This window comes from Pleuronectes platessa, chromosome 22 (assembly GCF_947347685.1).
Source record: "Pleuronectes platessa chromosome 22, fPlePla1.1, whole genome shotgun sequence".
In the NCBI taxonomy this organism is placed as follows: Eukaryota; Metazoa; Chordata; class Actinopteri; order Pleuronectiformes; family Pleuronectidae; genus Pleuronectes; species Pleuronectes platessa.
This window is the reverse complement of record NC_070647.1, coordinates 7,136,210-7,155,148: the sequence shown is the minus strand read 5'-3', so window position 1 is coordinate 7,155,148 and position 18,939 is coordinate 7,136,210. Positions and strand designations below refer to the sequence as shown.

Here is an 18,939-nt window from a genome sequence, read left to right as displayed (position 1 = left end):
CTCTCATATTCACCACTCAGAGAAATGACGGCTGCACAGACTGTTTATGAAACAGATTAAATTTACTTTTTCGATGGTTAATGAGAAATAAATAGTTCCAGTAAAAAGTCACACACCAACTGTTCACCGGCAGCTCAGTGTTTCCGAGAGATCGTATTCACAACACAGCAGGCCTTCCATGCATCAGGCACACATACAGTACATACACACACATACACGCATTCAGACATGTTCACATGAAGTCAGGTCATTCATACGTTTGAAAAAAGTACAGTTTTACAATGATAAATAATTTTGCCATCGTAGAAATCTCCTTTCATGCATGTTACTGCTGTTCATATACAAAATGCTCCATTAACAGAAACACAGTTTGCAGCTAATATTGGAATAAACTTTCATCCTTAGGTTTGTTAACAGGTCTTTAAGTGAAGCATCCAAAAATGCAGATACTTGTCAATGCTTAGGGGAAACCCGTAGCTCTGTGAGTCAATGCAATACAGGATGTTTGAGTATGAACACAATAACTGCTACATTATTATAAATATAAACCATGTACGGTATCTTCATCTCTATCGGCTGTAACCGTTTGTGCTGAACTTTAATTGATTAATTCATAAAATCACTGAAAGGACAAACTACAGGAATGACAGTTAATACAGTGTGTTTACAGGGTTATTACACCGTCAGCGGCAAACTGTGTTTCCGTTAATGTCTATTACATTAATGACGTCTGTTATTGATCGAGCATTAGTGGAGCTTCCTGCACGCTTCTAATCTGTTCTACCAATTAGAGAACTCTAGGGTGGGTTGCTCATTGAAATCTCGACAGACCACAAGCTGCAGTTACAGAACAGAACCACCCCCCCATCCCGGATATTCACACACTCGTTCATGTTTAACTTGTGATGTTCGATGCATCCCTGGGGTCAGTTAGTGCAGAAGCTCTTTCACTTCACTCACTTTTCCACAACTGATTTCTCTTTGTGTTTTGCAGCTCTGGAAATTCAAGAGACTAAAACAAAATGTTTAGCAAACGTTAACTGAAAGTCTCATGTCTGTGTATTACATATAAAAGACAGTTATCTGAGTTCAGCTTAGCACTGAAACTGGAAAAGGAGAAACAGCTCACCTGATAAAGTATTACTAGATTATATCTTGTTTCTTTTACTTTGTTCAAATACAGAAGTGTAAAAATGCCTAGTTGCGTGTTTTTTTCATAGGGTCAGTCCAACTATTTCTACTCACTGCGAGTGACACTTGTTGGGATGAGACAAACAAGATGTAACATGTTCATTTGTGAGCTTTGGAGGCGCTAGGCTAGTTTACCGTACAGACATGAGAACAATATCAATAAGGTTTGTCAAAATGTTGAACTTTTTCTTAATAACGGTAAAAACCACAACCCAGCTGCTGGACATACTGTATCTCGACTACACCTATGTTGATCCCCTGTTATAAAATAAATGAGGCACGCAACTAAATTCAACCAGGAATGCAAAGCACATCAATGTCACAGGGTTCAAGTGCTGGTAGGGGGGGGCTCCTTTTCTTTAGCTCCAGTAGAAATAGCTGTCAAAAGTGAGATTCTCAACGTGCTGCATCTGTAGCATCACTGTCAGTTGCAAACAACACAGCGAACAGTTAAATCGAACATTTCAATTTGAAATCTTTTGTCGTCTTGTGTACGAAAGGTGAAGAGAGCAGTGGTCCGACGCCAAGTGGAAATAACCATTTTGCTTTGAAACACACTCTACTGGTCCCCGCTGTCCCACCCCGCCAGCCCCGCCCCCTCCCAAAACATGCCACAATGACACCGTTGTTTCACAAGGAGAGGTCAAAGTTCACAGATACAGAGTACACATCTTAATACTGTTGGGTAAACTCGGCCGTGTCGTGGCCCAGGTCCCTGATTCCATAAAACCACACTGAAGTGCAAGTTAAAAACAAAGAGTTACTGCAGTGAGATCTGCGAATGACACAGAGCGAGAAGGTGTAGCTTGCATTTCAAAAAACAAAAAGCACAGAAGTCCTGGCAGTTTGGTGAGGGAGCTCACGGAAGGCTTTCCGGCTTCCTGTGGGATATCACGTGGTTTCCTCTTCGGCTCCAGTATTCCTCCTCTTTCATCTGTGCTTTCTGCTCATCTTCCCAACCGGTTGCCTTCCCCTGTTCCTCAGGTTCGGTCCTGTTGCTGAGCCAGATTGGATGGAAAGAACCACAAGTTGGTTCAAGGTTCTCCCAGCTTTACCGGACTCTGTGTGCTTCTTAACCCTCAGTTAACACAGTCCGATCACAGACCCTCAGGGAAACCCCTTCAGACCAGCGGGACCTCTCAAAGTCCGTCTGAAATGTTACGGACGACTGATGATAAGGAATCCAGAGGAATCGTTTTTTCCCCCCAACAATTTAGCTGTCCCAGTCTTTCTAAACCTGGAAATGCTGTGGAGTTCGGTCAAGGAAGCTCGAAGGAAAACGAAACATAAACTCCAAATATATATTTATATAGATATACATATTTATAAAAGGAAAAAACTGGAGAAAACTGAAGCGTTCGGTCTCCGAGCACGACAACAAGAACAACAACTTGGGATCACAGCGTCGACATCAACATCCGTGGAATTCTAACTCGAACGAAGCCAGAGAAACGCAGTCAGAAGACAAAGTAACCTTCCTGACTGCTGAACTGTGCACGGCGTCTCGATTTCACATCATGTATACACACACACACACATGCGCACACACACAGTGTGTTAAATACAAACAGTAGTAGTTTAGCAGCAAATAAATTCAACCTCACCCCTTTCCCCCCAATAAATAAACACAGTTTCCAAACAGATTCAACCCAGAGTCAATTGCTCAGAGAGGTGTGTGTGTGAGTGTGTGTGTAGGAAGTTGGAGGGGGGTCACTCTGAAAGGAGGTGGGCTCATGCGAGAGATTGATGAGGAGTGATGATGAGGGTGGGCAGCCGACCGTCACTGGACATTAGAAGAGCATGCTCTGCCTCCTGTTGATCTTTCCGTTTCCTGGAAGAAAAGAAGAATGCAATACCCATAATGCATCTGCGTTACACCAATGACGCTATTATATAAAGTAACTTTTTGGGGGGGTTGAAGCGTCACACAAGCGCACAAACAGAAAATATAAAAGTTAAAAGCCATAACACAACCTCAAAAGCCACAACACAAATGCAAAAGCCACACCACGGAAACACAACCACAATGGAGGTAAGCGAAAACAGATGTTGACTGAAATGAGCCGAGTTAATACTCGACAAGCCAGTTGTCGCTGTGAACTTGATATATGTCTATTTGAGGAGTCACGGTACAGGTGCCTGGACAAGCCGAAAAGGAAAAGGGCAGCTGTGCCGTGACACCTTAAAAGCATCAGATTTAAGCGGCGACTGGGTCTCCACAAAAGACAGCAGTGTAGCATTAGCCAGAGCTAGCAACAAGGACAGAAATTTGGCAACATTTCACACAAAAAAATCTGACAAGTAAAATGATGACGTGTTCGTGACTTCAGTTTCGAGTGTTGCAACATTACAACATTAGTGCCACACAATGATGGCAAGCATCACCTCTATCCAGCGTTAGTAGCATACAGCTGCTAAAGTACAGTTTTTTCAAAAGTACTTGTATTGGATCGGTACTCGGTAGCTGCAGATACACAAAATCCATGTATCGGAATGGGGAAGTATCTTTATCTAATGATATCATTAATTGACATGCTGAGGCATCTGGATGAGTTCCCACCTGACTCTGTATACGAGGAGTTCCTGTAGCCGGGGTCTTTCTGCAGCTGAATTTCTTTTAATGTGAATATTGATACACCTGCAACACAGAGGAAAGTTTCAATCTACAGCAAATTGTCTGAATGTAGGAAAAAAAAACACAAAGAGAGAAAGAGCCAGAAAAGACAGCAGCTTTATAATCTTACTCTCAGAGAGCGTGTGGATTCTCATCCCGAGCTGCCTGAAGTGGGAATGCTTCATCGCCTCCTCCGCTGAAATCCTCTTCTTGGATTCGTACTGTGAGGAGAGGAATAGGAAACATCAATCTAATCTAAATAATGTTGTGGTGGCTTGTTGTGTCTCCAGTGGTTGAACTGCTCAGACACCACTGATAGTAATGCGCCCCCTGCTGTCTACAATTAGTACTGAAGGCAATACTTATAAATGCTTATGAACTATTACTTTTTTCATCCGCCAAATTCGCGTCTGATAAACTAATATATTGTAGGAAACCTCATTATTCAAGTCAAAATTTTACTATACTTTGTCATTTTATCAAAATTTGCCTAATAACAAGCTGTAACTTTGAGATAAAAGAAATAACAAATATAATCTCATGATGATTTTTATGTGTCAATGAAACCACTTAAAATTCTAAACAATAATACAACCACTACCAATAGTAATACAATTTATAAAGGGAAATTGTGCTGTTTCCATAAGTATTGTATATAGATGAGGGTAATTGCTTGATAAATCTGTTCAGAGTGATGTGCATTCTGGGTGATATAAAGAAAGTAAGCACTCACTCTGAGGAAAGACAGCAGCAGCTCGATGCCTTCGCTGTCCAGCCTAGAGGAGACAAAAGGAAGAGCAACAGTTTATTGTCTGCGTGTAGCAGAGGCTGATGGGAATGTGGGGGCTCATGGGAGGAAGGAAGTGGCCAGCCGTCGCTGAAATGTTCTACAGGATTTCCTGCCAGTGGCACATTGACACACACGAAAAAAAATAGAGGTACGGGTGCACAAAAAACAACCACAAATGTACTCATAAGAACACACACACACACACACACACAGTACCTGGGAGCGTGGTTGATTAACGGCTGTGGTTTGTATTTGGGGAATTTGTAGGATTTGAACTCTTCGATGGAGGAGATTCCCGGCCATTTCTCCTCAGTGGGCGCTCCTGAAGTCACAGTCACAGCAAACCAACAAACAGTTTGTGAATAACGTGTGGTGGAACATTTGTGTTGCCATGGTGATGTGATCTGGCAGAAGTTGCTCACCCAGTAACCTGAAGATGAGGTGGAGCTCGTCCTCCACGGTGGAGCCGGGGAACAGCGGCCGACCTGCAGCCATCTCATAAAATATACAACCAACGCCCCTGCACAGACATGCAGTCAGAATATTTATTAATATTATCTACTAAATAACTTTTGAACACCTCAAAATTATTCAATGCATTGCCAATGTAAAAATGTCAAATATCTATCTATCAAATGGAGTAGCAGGGTGGTTGTGAGACTCGTACCACATGTCGATCTGTGTGGAGTACTCAGAGGATCCCAGCAGAACATCAGGAGGCCGATACCAAAGAGTCACCACCTCGTTGGAGTAGGTTTTAGTTGGGACGGACTTGGCCCTCGCCAGACCTGACAAACCCACCACAGACATGAGCACACATTAGGATTTCTCACACAGGAAAGTAGCATAGCACAGAGAGGAAATGAAACAGATATGGTGCAAAAAGAACCAAATGCATTTTCATACAATTAGTGCAACATGCTGTATAAATGCTTGTGATCCTCCACGCACCAAAATCAGCCAGTTTGAGTTCTCCTTTCTCATTGATGAGGAGATTCTGAGGCTTCAGGTCCCTGTGGAGAACTTTCCTCTTGTGACAGTATGACAGCCCTCGCAATATTTGGAACAGGAAGATCTGGAAAGACATGAGGGAAATATCTGAAGCTTAAATAAGCATTATCATGTGCAAACCCTATATCTCCCATACACATTCCTTTATCATAGGGGTAAAATGTCTCAGTTCTTCATATGGGATGGAAATGCAACCAGATATGTGAAAAAGACTTTTGAATTTTACACCACACATCAGCAGCATTGATCTGGTAGGTTTAGTTTTCACTTTGCAAAATAGGGAGTGGACTTACGTGAAAGTGCCCTAAGTAGCTCAGATTATTTAAACAAAAAGGCCATTGACTAGTTCAACTTTATGTTGAAACCTTTGTCCTGCTAAAACACTATGAAGTCTCATTTGATCAACGTATTGAACAAATGTAGAACAAGAAAGGGGAAAGCAGAATTGAATGTTTCCACAAGGGAGGGAATTGAAAAAATTAGAAAGTGTCCTCACCTTCACATTGTGCATGCTCATTATGTTTCCACAGTCATCCATGTACTGTTTCAGATCCTTATCCTACAGAAAATAAAGAGCTATTAGACAGACAGAAGATACGAAAACACCCAGACCTCAAAAACTTCTTCTTTTAAAGTTTCACAATTCTTTTCTTTTTTTTTTCCAAATACAATTCTCCTCATCTTTTCTAACTCATTTCTTTTATGTTTTAGAGAATGAATAAATAATGATGGAAACCTGACATCTTTCTAATAAGATTTTGCGAAACATGACTACTACTCATCAACTATGATGAATTGGCAAATGTAGACTTAATTGTTTTCAATGCTGTTTGTAAATCAATAAGCATAAAGTTACCTAAGAGGGTTGGCAAAAGTGCGTGGGTGTGATCTTTAACTATGATGAATGCGTGTATAAACAGGTGAGAAAACAATTAAAATGCTGTAATTGTCTTTTAATTAATAAATAATATCAGCCCATATGTTTTCATGAACAAAGAGCCTCACCAGGTACTCGAAGACGAGCGTTAGGCTCTTTTCAGTGTGGACGATGTCGTGTAGCGTCACGATGTTGGCGTGTTTGAGGTCCTTCAGTAATGACACTACAAAGACAGAAACAGAGATAAACACACATACACACTTAAAAATAATAGATAAATATAGATACCTTTAAGCCTCTAGTCTGTGATCATCATAAGAAAAGCAACCACCAATGTGACAAGACCTTCATTCCCATAGGAATGTAACATGGAGCTGAGGAAGCCGAGTTATTGCCGGTAAAAGGCGTAAAATGTAGAATTACCCTCTCTGATGGCGGTGCATGGCGCTCCCTCCTCGTGCTCCAACCTGATCTCCTTCAGCGCCACCAGGTTGTCTGTAAGCTTACTGCGTCCCTTGAATACTGTGGCGTAGGTTCCCTGAAAGCCAAAAATAACGCTGGATGAACATTACTGACTTAAAGGGAGTTACAAAGCATAGTCTTTTTTTAGTTATTGGCAGATTTTCAGTCCCTCCTCACCTCTCCCAGTTTGTCCAGCTTAATGTATGTTTCCAGCTTCCCAAAACCGATCTCCGACTGAGGAAAAGGAAGAAAAACTCAACATTAAGCATAAATTACAATAATGATCAGTAATCAGACATGTCTATAAGGCTATAACTCATTTTGGAATTTGAGAATGGGTGGTTTTACTGCTCTTGCAACAACAGTCAAACTTATTTCTACAGACTTACAGCACCATTTTCTAATTCAGAAAGTCAAGATAACTCTTCAGTTAAAAACAAAAAGCAGCTGTTTCATCTCGGTCAGTCCTTTGCTCATGTTGGTGTCTGTGCTTCTAATGTGTCTTGTTCACGAGTTGGACAACGATGCAGAAATGCAGCGAGAAGATTTTTGTTTCAGAGACACCGACACCAAACATGATAAGAACAGTCAACATGTTAGAGCAGAGGTTTACTGACTGTCCTTTCAACATGGTTCTTATGAACAATGTCTGAATTCCCCCCCAGACTCTCTGTAATAGCTTCAGGAAATATCTGGAGGTGGAGAAAGAAAAGCTAAATAAATGATGAGTAATTACTTTTAAAAAAGAGACAAGTTTCACTTGTTCCTTTAGAGACAGACAGACATCTTTGATCCTGATGTACATAAACCATGTCACCTTGTCTGCAAAGAAGCTGATTGATCACACCCCAGTTGAGTAATATAATCTAATTTGATGGGCTAAAGGCGGGAGGCGGGTGACTCCAGATGAAACCTCCCTCGGCTCACACTGGGCCTGTTGCCATGGTAACCGGCCCCGTCAGGAGTCGGCAAGCAACACAAAGCAATAAAGGGGGCGCACACAGAGGTAGACAAACAGACGCACACATGCACTGACCAGAGAAGCCCGGCGGGAGCGTCGGCTGAGCGGCTGGTCGAAGGGCGGACTGCTGAGCTGCAGCTTCTCCAGGTAACCGTCGGGGATTCGGATGTCCGCTGGCAGCGACAGACGCTTGTTGAGGTCCTGCAACACAAACCAATAACAAAACTCAGTTAAGGAGTGAGGCCAGCTTTTAATTTGACATTCCTGTGGTGGATGTCGAGTTTACTTGTTTAAGAACTTTGAGGCTTGTGGAAAAGAAACTGAGTATTTTGAGCTGAAAATCTCTAAAACCAGATTAAATTCATGCCACTCATACTTATACACTTTGATAGTTAACAGAGCTTATGATTGTATGTCACACTGTTGCTGTTCGGCAATCTGCTCACATCATACTGCTGCATGCCATGTGTCTATATGAAGCTTGGGACCTTTTTCAGCAGCAAGTAACACAACGCAATGTAGGCAATTGAGTCTACCCACAAATAGAAACACACACACACACACGTACACACACATGCACGGTGTTTAAAATAACTTGTTTTCTTCTCTTGCTACTCCCAAAGCGAGAGGACAGATCAGGTCGATCAACACCTAACGAGAGGTACAAGTAAGAGGTGGTGTTTGGTCTCGTGATTGCAGCTGAACAGCAAAACTTTACACAAATCAGATTGTGAGTGTTAAAACACACGCAGAGAGCCACGTGAGGGTAAGAAAAGGTCGTACAATATTCTTTATTGTCGGTCTGAGCTCACACTGCAGGCTGTCACTGTCAATATAACCGGGCTCATGTCTTATTGTTGTGGACGGCACATTGCATCTATTCCAGGATCAAAAAAGCATCACGTCTGACATGAAGTTGCATAACGCTGAAAGATGTGAAGTGGAATAAAAATACACTGAGAGAAAATGACACCAGTTCTTTTTAATCATCTCATTTCTTTTCATTACGTTAGTTCTTTATCACGGAGCTGCTCAGAAAGGTTGTCAGTATTATGACAATGGAGAACTCACATCATGCAGAGCATATCTCTGTCTGGAAGACGAGAAACAATATTACATAATACGATTCAGAGCTGCTTTTTCTCTCTTTAGTGTCAGTCTTCAATTTGGTCCGTCCTCTTTGCAGTTCATCTATTTTAATTTTGTTCACTCGCTGTGCACAATACTTTTCACTGTGGTGGAAAATTGCATGTGTACACACTTCGATATAGTCTGGAAATAATTGTTTCAATGAGTCAATCGACAGAAAATTTGAAAAACTACTGATCACACGGAAGAATGTACTTTTCCAGTCATGTCTATGAGGAATATATATATGTTAATTTATACTGCCGTTTTTACATATTAATGAAAGACACTTGTTATATTATATCTATACAAAAGCATTTCCCTAAATAAAACACACTAAAATTGGGTAAAGTGTAATAAGGAGAGGACACTGATCCACTTGTTGTATCCTTGTTCTTTTTTTGGGAGATATTGGGTTAATATATTTTATTCTTTTTAAACTGTGTAGATTCACATTCACGCAAACAGCGCTTCTATAAGCAGTGCTTTTTTCTATCACAAACAATTTACGCACCGTCAGCACAGCCGTCCGGGCTAATTTTGGTTACAGTCTCTTTTTTAAGGACACTTCGACAAGATGCAAATTTATTGAGAGGACAGATTGAGAGTGTGGAGTCGGAGCTAAAAAACTAAAAAGCTGCTCATCTTTTAACATGGGTCAGGAAGTGAGAGCACACTGTGGCCTTGACCTCTTTACTGACTCAATGTAGCTTTATTAAAACCTCCAGCAGCATCAAAAGGAACCAGAAGAAGAGCAGTGGAGTTGTGGTCATATAACATATTTTGTGTGCAAGTGTGTGTGTGTGTGTGTTGTTTAATGTAACTACAAATGATTTTAACTCAAGCGAAAAATAGGTCAGCATAATTGTGTTTGTGTGTTACCTCACTCTAAGAACAAGTACAATCCTCTGCCAGCAGAGGGCAGGAGTCCTCCAGGTTGAGATTCATAAGAAAGATGATTTTAAAGCCAAGATTGAGCATCCTTTTATTAAAGGTGGAAGAGGTCTTCCACCTTTAATAACTTATATATTGCCAGCAAAAATAATAAAAACTGTTTGGAAAAATTAAAGTTGGTACGGGGAAGAAAAAATTTAAAATTCATACAAAAAACACAGCTCAAAACTAGTTGACAAAAACAATCCCATGGTAACCATGCAGCCTCTTCACAATTCATCCTGTTCATTTATTATTTGCTGAGCTTGTGTAAGTGACTGTGTTGAATTCCCCCTGAGGGCCATCCAAGCCAATTCATGGTATTTGACTCAGTAAGCATTTTAAAAGCCTTTTCTGAGAATCTGTTGATGAGAAAAGAGATGCGTGCAGCTAGATATTATTTAAAAAAAGGGAATTACAAGTTTGGAGTTCTACATTTACAGATGTCAGAGCTCTGGATAAATTAAAGATAATATCTAGTTTCGTACAAGTAAAACTGGTGTTAAGATGTCAAGAAGATGTTTATATGGCAACAAGATATTAAAAGGTGTAGGTAGATTATATATGTCCTTAAAAGAGGAACAAAGCAGATTCCAGTCCCAGCGTGCACTGGAGCCGTGTTGACACAGCCAACATGTAGTAAACCAAGGTGGTCACAGCACAGACGATCACGCTGCATGTCTTTAACAGACGCTGCTGCGTTCCTCAGGGAGCAGGACTGCTATCAGTATCATGACGCCCAGACACTGAGAGACCATTAGGGGATGAGCGACCCCCTCCCCGACCCCCTCCCGACTTGGATCTCCCAAGAGAACGAGGGGGAGAAGAGGAGGGTGGTGTTGAAGAGCAGAAGGAGATGAGGGGGGCGTAAAGGGCGAAATGCAGACGTGGCCTGTCAACCATTTTTTCAACAATTACTGTGCAGTGTGTTTCTATGTATGTGTGACTGCATATGTGTGTCTATGTGCTGTGTGTGTGGGCGTCTCACCTCCATGGAGATCCGCCGGTGGACTCGGTTCCTCAGACAGACGCCGGTCGGAGACTGAACCTCATCTGACGACGTTCCAGACGCCTGGTCGCTCTCCCCGTCTGAGCCCATCTTCAAGTTCTCATGTACAATATCTGACAAGAGAAAAAAAATATCTAATTGACATAACAGTTTACAAGTTTCATTCTGATACTTGATAAACAACAGGTTACTTATATTATAGATTATAGTTCATAGTATAGAGTGTTGATTATTTATCAACCAGTAAACACGCTTTGAAAAAGTTGAAATATGCATCTTTATTTCTACAGATCCCACTCTCTCATTCTATCCCTCTCATCTCTCAGGTCCTTGTTTCCCCCGAGGCCAAAGATTAAACACTTCACTTCCTCCAGGGCTGTAAAACTACCACTACTGCCATAGCACAGCAGGGGTGAATACGCTGATGTACAAACCACATGCCCACCTTCTCCTTCCCAAACACACACACACACACACACACACACACACACACACACACACACACACACACACACATACACACACACACACACACACACACACACACACACACACACACACACACACACACACACACACACACACACACACAGTTAATGAGTAGCCACAGCTGAGCAGTTCTCTGTCATCATTGTGTCAGCGCCTTCAACCATGCAGTCTGTCATCAAATGCGGAGGCACAGAGTGGAGGAACGAGAAGAAAGAAATCTCTGTCAGCTTTCTGTTGATGGAGATTTACTGTGTACAATTATTTCATAACATGATAATCCTGATTAATTCTCTAATATCGTACCAAAGACGATTATTAACACTTGTTAGTTTAGGTGTTGTAAAAGAAGTATGCTTGTTACCACCAGACAAAGCTCTCCTTCTCTATTCATGCACCTTGTTGACAAACCTCACTTCATAAAATGCTAATTCATTACTCTGTGGTGCGGCCACAACCCAAAGGCCGCAGAATGTCAACCTGTCGGTGGTAATCTGGTTATATACACAGTCTATGGTTAAAACCGAAAGTCTCTCCCCCCCCCCAGATTATAGGAACCGCTGATCCGCTTTTAGAAACAAAAATGTTTTCAGGATTTTCCTCTGGGGTTGTTCCGTTCTACTGCACTTTGCATGTCACTCTGCTTTTTCCACAGATCATTTGGTGCGAGGTTTCTCCGCCGCTTCTCTGGCTGAACTCTAGTTCCTGGCACACGGGAAGAGCTCGACATACGACAGCAGGGTTCTTTAAGTGGAATAGAAAATATAAAGCTTCAGGGTTTGCAAAGTACCTGCAGGGAGGGAGGGGCGAGAATGCGTCAGAGACATAGTTGTTGAGGGGGAAGAGAAGGAAGGAGCCAGGAGAAGGTGAGGGTACAGAGAATAAATAAAAAAGGAAGAAGAAAAGAGAAATGGTGGCAATGTTTCCATATATAATAGAGGGAGATAAATGACTTATGTTCTTTCTTATCCTCTCACTGTTCTTCATCCCTCCTCAGTCCATCTATTCTCAAACACCTTCCTCATTTCTTCATCGGTTTTTCTAGCCTTTGTCTCTGCAGCCATCTACTTTCATCCATCTCCTGTTTCCTCTCCTGGGGGACCCATTACATACACACATTATTTGAACATGCACACACTCATTTATATGCATACAACAAACACAGATTTAATTTGGGATAAACTATTGCCTAAATTACACACACACACACAAACAACAACTTAACTGCCAGCCGTGTTTGCATAATTGATAGATTGTCAACTATCAGGCCTGAACACATTTCAGAAGGAAATTACACCATTAGCGGCTCTATTTGTACTTGATTCTCTGGTGCTGCCTCACTGAGCAGCTGGCTCAGTGACAAGAGAACCTGAGGATCTGTTAATGACATTCAACTGTATTTCATCTGCATTAATAATGAGGTATTAAGGTCTTTCATTCATTTTAATTCATTTAAAGATACACTGTCTCTTTGGAAATATACTCCAGATTGTATATTAATCTGAAGAGGTACTTATGAGTCTCATGCGACTGCTTTCTTGATTCCCACTTTACCAGGTATAATTTTCATTATACATAATGTGTTGCCAGGTGACAATAAAAAAGGCACCCTAAGGAGGTCTCTGAGGATATATTAAGACCTTGAGCTGAATTGAACGAATTGAAATTTTGACCCTAATGATGTTGAGGAAAAATAAGGGTAACACATGCTAAATCTATACGATTCATCCTCTGGGAACCACGATTTTGAAATTCATCAACATTTTGTTGAGATACTTCAGGCCTGCAACTGAACTGCAACAGGCCTTTAACACAGCAGACATTCTGACCTGTCACAGTATGAAAAGAACAGTTGCTACTAATAAAATTAACCGTGTCCCAGTGAGCCCCAGGCTACCTTTTGACGTGGCTGACAAAGAAACCTTTGTTTTCAGGAGCAAGGTGTTCAGTCCCAGAACACACAATAGATACAACAGACACAAAACAAACACACAGAGAACTACAACTGAAATTAAACTGTGTGCAGAGGAATCCAGCAAACTGCCTTGCAGGCATCAGAAACTGTTTCCTGGATATTTTTTTTAGGCATTTCACCTTTATTGAAAGGATATCAACCAGGAAATTGGGACAGAGAGAGAAATGGAGGACATGCACCAAAAGGCCCGGGTCGGAACTGAACCGGCAGCTGTTGCAGCAGGACTCACGCCTCTGAATGCGAGCAGCCTGCGCTACCACGTTAAATAAGTGTTTCCGCATGCACAGATTGTTAGCATTGCTAATATTGTTAGTACGTAGCCAGTACAACATTGTGGTGGGTAGGTGACAGGTATTTCTAGCTCTGAAAGATGTGAGATTGTGAAAAAGGGGTGAAAAATGGGGTCATCTCTTTTTATAATATAATCACACCCTCTAAAATGAATGTGCACCTGAGCCAGCTACCAAAACAAAGAGCACTGAAGCTCGGATCACAACACACACAGGGGGAGGGGGTCTTCATTTGCTGCTTATGACGCCATTGTTCCACTGTATCTTTATATAGCAAATAGCTGTTGGCTGCAGTATTTTTGTTTCAAATCTCATCCACTTAACCTTTAAAAGTGTTCATTGTGCAAAGGTTGAATGTGGCTGTTCCATAATAAATACCAAAATTTCATCTTTACAGGCATTTACATCACAATAATAGAGAACTTATTCTATATATGCTTTGAAACACATCCTTAAGAGAGTAACACCTCACTCATACTTCTTCCAGGAAGTTCTTCCCCGTGACTGCAACACTTTCTTCAGTGACTTTCTCTCTTGTCTACGCTTTGAAAACATCCACACAACCTCTCTTCCCTCTATTTCTGTCACGCTCTCCCACTTACATATTTCTTGCCTCACCAATTTTTTTTTCACCACTGCCAGCACTCTACATATTCCTTATTTTCCCAGATTTTGTTTTGTCTTTTGTGTAGTTTTAATTGGAACTGGTCCATCTGACTCTATTGCTTCAACACATTCCTCCACTACCTGCACTTTTCTAATGCTGCTTCTTGAAATTATCTCCTCTGGGCTACTTTCTTTTCCGTTCACATACCGTGGCTCTCCCCTATCTCCTACTACTCCTCTTCAAAAAATGTCAAAAACCCCTGAAACTCTTTCTCTCACTTTTCATTGTGCAATCACTTTCCAACTGCGCGTGTCTCTCACTCCAAAAAAAACCCCCTACAAGCAGATTCTTATCTCCTTTCAATTTTTTTTTCCGATTTTCCCTTTGCACCTCTCTTATGGAATTTCATTCTCCATCTATTTTTTATCTTTCTTTCCTAATCATCTCCACACATCCTTTCTTCTGAATGAGTTTTTGAACTTGTGACTCGAGACTTAATGATCGCTACCATTTTTAGCAGCTTTGATAATAAGCACACAAAGTGTAGCAGCAATATGTGGTACATCACTGTCCTACTTAAATGTCCTGTTTTTAGATCCATGTCCCTCAATCTAGGCCAGGGTCCAGTGTGAGGCTTATCAGCCCTCAAGGGTATGACAAAAAATAGCTTAGAGAAGCACATATCAGACTCCAGATGCAGTATTTATATAATGGGCACTAACAGAAACATTCAATGAATTAATAAAATGAATTAATAAAAAGACCCAATTTTATCTTGGCTTTAAGTAAAGTAAAACTCAAATAGCAATCCCAACAATACTGTGCATGCTGTGTTCAGTTTCCACATTCACAATTGTTTTCACTTCCAAGATTTGACTCATGACCTCCACAACAACAAAAAGAAGCCTTGTGACACTTTACTGAAGGAGGAAATGTGCGGTACGGGGATTTTCAACTCCACTTAATGATCCATGGAGTGCTGTTAGATTAAAGGTCTTTGGTAACATACAGTGCAGTATATCATTGTGTGAACATGAATATTAGCCAGAATTGTCTGAGGTGTAAACAGAAGGTTCAAGTGAGGTAAAATCTGCAGTTACAAAATGTCTGAACTTTAACTGTAACTGTGCACTACAGACCTCATTGGTTCAGAACCTACAAATATGTCCAGCTCTTCTCGACTAAATATTCAAAAAGCCTGGAGGCTGGTAGATCTTGATACCCACATATTGTTCCCATGAATCATTTCGTCATCCTGTGGGTTGTCCCCACCTCCAGCTTCAAATGTGATGCTGCTTTGAATCATCAGCATCACCTCCTTTCCAACCCTGAATTTGAGACTCGTTGCTGCGGATCGACTGTGATGAATCGGTTCTCACAGGACACTGTCTCACGTTTGACTGAATCTCCCACCCAGCTGTCACTCGGGTAGAAACAGCCCTGCTGAGTGCGAAGAGCGAGAAGCGGCCTCACGGGAAGGACAGCCAGTCACTGGCCCAGAGCGTGTTTTCCAATATGAGGAGGACGGAAATCTCAGGACCGTGACACGTTTCCTGTTTGTTCCCCGGATGCCATCTGCTCTCCCTCTACTCACTTCCTTCCGTTTGTGTTTGTGCGGTGTGAGACTGTGTGAACACATGCATGTATCTTACCCAGACGACTGCCATTGCGTGGAATAGTCATGAAGGATCCCAGGGTGCCGCCGATGACGCTGTGCGGCCGGCGGAGTGGGGGCTTCTTGAAGGAGCCGGTGTACTGGTGCAGGAAGGAGTGCATGCTGTGGGAGGTGGGGGGGCGGCCGTTCCTCATGAAGGGCTCTGAAAAACAACAACTGCAATCATTTCTGGTCCTCTGAAAATTAGATGCTCTCAAATGCATCGCAAATATTCAGGAAGCCACATGAGGTACTAACACAGAAACCACCAACCCTCAGGCTCAATTACAGAGAAATGTGTTATGTAATGTTGCATTAACTCGGGTTTGCTGAACTTACGTTATATGAGAAGAATAAAATGTACCTACATTCTTGGTATTACAAAATTGTTTGCATTACCATACGATCGATCAAAAAATGACAATTCAACTCTACAGATAAGCCACATGGGTTCATTAATGGGCTTTCTCAAAGTAATAGAGGCCCAGGAATTTGTCAGAGGAAAATATTGAGACTCAGTGTTCTCCCTGTGGGCAGAACAATATCAACACCCATAGGTTAATTTGTCTTCTCCTGTCAACCTAATTTTGTTCACCAACCTTTGAAACTCTGAGCTGAAAGACTGTGGAGTCAACAAGCACATATAAGTATAGGTGCTTGTCAGATATGTCAGAAGTTAAAGGTAAAAATGTCAGGTCTAGGTGGACGGAAGTATTTTATAATATAAACACTGGCTTTTGTTGCTAAGAGTTAAATAAGATGCCACAAGTATAAAACTACAGCAGCTGAATTAACTGCACCAATAGCACAAAGACTGGAAACAGGTGGAGAGAGCTAGCATGGGTCCCTCCTAAGGTAAAAAAAATAAACCTACGAAATGTGGAACTACTATTTAGGATGACAAATGGCTTCTTCGCACCATTATTATGGAGCTACATGATTATTTAGAAGATGACATTGGTCTTGGTTCCTGATGCCTGTAACTTTTGTTGAGTCTTGGTGCATGTGGAGCCAAAAGCAAATATCTAAAAAGGGGAAAAAGTGTGCAGCCGGTGGACGTGTGTGTCAATTTATCCTGGCAGCTGTCAATCACATGTGTCAATGACACGTGGCCTTCACAAGCAGCAGCTCGCTGCAGACACACTGGTGCTTGGCATTGCATTACAGAGAGAAGTTGGGGAAAGTGTCTAAATGTTGATTCTCTCTCTTTTCAATCACTGCTACTTAATGGTGTGTGCATGCATGCGTTATGAAGCAGCTCCCTCGCTCTTACTCTTATTATATAACGAGGTAGAGAGCTCCTCACTGGAAGTCCATTACAGCTGTTACATTCTAGTCTCTCTCTCTCTCTCTCTCTCTCTCTCTCTCTCTCTCTCTCTCTCTCTCTCTCTCTCTCTCTCTCTCTCTCTCTCTCTCTCTCTCTCTCTCTCTCTCTCTCTCTCTCTCTCTCTCTCTCTCTCTCTCTCTCTCTCTCTCTCTCTCTCTCTCTCTCTCTCATGCCTGTGCTGACAGAAATGTACAGGAAGATATTGAATGTGGCACTGATGCTCTAACAGCATTTTAATATTTTTTTTCAGCATTGAATGCAGCTTGCATTTTCAAACGAATTACAATGTGAATGCTAAACTGAATATTCTTCTAAGAAATCAAAATTAATTTACACAATATTGATATCTTTATGTGTATTTTTTTTCCTGTGTTTGGTTAATCTTTTATAAGGAAACAGATCAGTTTAAACATATTTTTACCATATTTTTCTACAATACATAATTTTGAGAAAAATAAATAAAGTGCAAGTCATTTACCGACATTTTTTACAACTCTGTGCATCCACACATTGTTGAGTTTCCTGCTGCAAGAGGATGCTGATAGTATACAGTATAATACGGAGGTATTTAAGCTACAAACACGGTTCCTTAAATCTTGCAGTTACAGGAAATCTAAAGAATCTGGAACTGAGCTGCCAGTTATAAGGACTGACCATTGTCCTTGGTGCCGCCATCCTCAAGGGTCATCTGCTCGGCCAGTTCAGATAGGGACTCGTCGATGGTGTGACTGGAGCGGAGCGTTAAAGACAATCGCTTCTTGATCCTCTTCATCTTCTCCATAGCGGGGCAGTGTGCAGCCTGTAAGACGCACAGAGACACACTGTTTACTTTAGGCCAGTGGTAGAGGACTGATGCACAAAAAGACAAACACAAACAACATTAACAGGGATGTTTTGTTATTTTGTGGGTCTGTGTGTGTGTGTGTGTGTGCAACACTGAGGATTTCAGAAGCCTCCATACAGGCCAAAATATCTCTCAGCTCATGAATAAAAAATAAAAACGTATTTAATCCAATATTCATTCACTCTGCAAATGGCAGAGCAGCACATGAATAAACCATGACCACAACATAAATAAAGGATGAATACCACAGACTTAAATACAGCTGTTTTCACTTACACTCACACGTCTATACACGGAGAGATTAATGACGTCTTATTGGTTGAGGAGAGAGTCAAATCAGTAAACACAAAACACACACAAGCACTGCTACAACCACGTGAAAGTGTCGTTCCAGACGAGTGTGTTTGTGTCGAGGCAGCAGCCTTTCAGGTCACAGGAAACACCTTGCTCAATCGGCCTAAGGCCAGTCCCTGCTCATTGTGTTGCTGTGTTAACGCCCCATGCAAGTGTGTGTGTACAAATACTGTATGTATGTGTGTGTGCGAGTGGAGGAAATGCATTGAGGAAGCAGCAGCAGAAATGCCTCGCCCGTACCTCCTGACCCACAACGCAAAAACACGCTGACCCCTGCTGTCACCATCCCTCCCCGTCTCTTTCTTTCTCTCTTCCTCTCTTTCCTTCTCCCTTTCAAGGTCGTTAGCTCTGCGTATACTCATGGGACACCATCTGCCTGTCTGCTCTCACGCACACAAGCACGCACACACACCTTTAGCAATTTTT

At 41.7% G+C, this 18,939-nt stretch overlaps 1 protein-coding gene across 2 annotated transcripts in view; it reads right to left on the bottom strand.

The window, feature by feature from the left end:
- Positions 1-43: 43 nt before the first annotated feature.
- cdk17 (cyclin-dependent kinase 17) overlaps positions 44-18,939 on the bottom strand; it is a 35,188-nt gene continuing 16,292 nt past the window's right edge. Inside the window, exons 2-18 of one of the 2 annotated variants that reach the window (XM_053414637.1) lie at positions 17,970-18,114; positions 15,987-16,151; positions 10,956-11,089; positions 7,982-8,107; positions 7,123-7,179; positions 6,907-7,021; positions 6,612-6,706; positions 6,103-6,165; positions 5,547-5,670; positions 5,263-5,383; positions 5,018-5,115; positions 4,812-4,917; positions 4,539-4,581; positions 3,936-4,026; positions 3,752-3,829; positions 3,577-3,655; positions 44-3,022 (exon numbers count right to left, since the gene is read on the bottom strand). In XM_053414637.1, coding sequence (XP_053270612.1) covers positions 3,606-3,655; positions 3,752-3,829; positions 3,936-4,026; positions 4,539-4,581; positions 4,812-4,917; positions 5,018-5,115; positions 5,263-5,383; positions 5,547-5,670; positions 6,103-6,165; positions 6,612-6,706; positions 6,907-7,021; positions 7,123-7,179; positions 7,982-8,107; positions 10,956-11,089; positions 15,987-16,151; positions 17,970-18,096 — 1,593 coding nt within the window. In that variant the 5' untranslated portion in view covers positions 18,097-18,114 and the 3' untranslated portion in view covers positions 44-3,022; positions 3,577-3,605. The remainder of the gene's footprint in view (positions 3,023-3,576; positions 3,656-3,751; positions 3,830-3,935; positions 4,027-4,538; positions 4,582-4,811; positions 4,918-5,017; positions 5,116-5,262; positions 5,384-5,546; positions 5,671-6,102; positions 6,166-6,611; positions 6,707-6,906; positions 7,022-7,122; positions 7,180-7,981; positions 8,108-10,955; positions 11,090-15,986; positions 16,152-17,969; positions 18,115-18,939) is intronic. The other variant, XM_053414638.1, reaches the window with a different exon arrangement.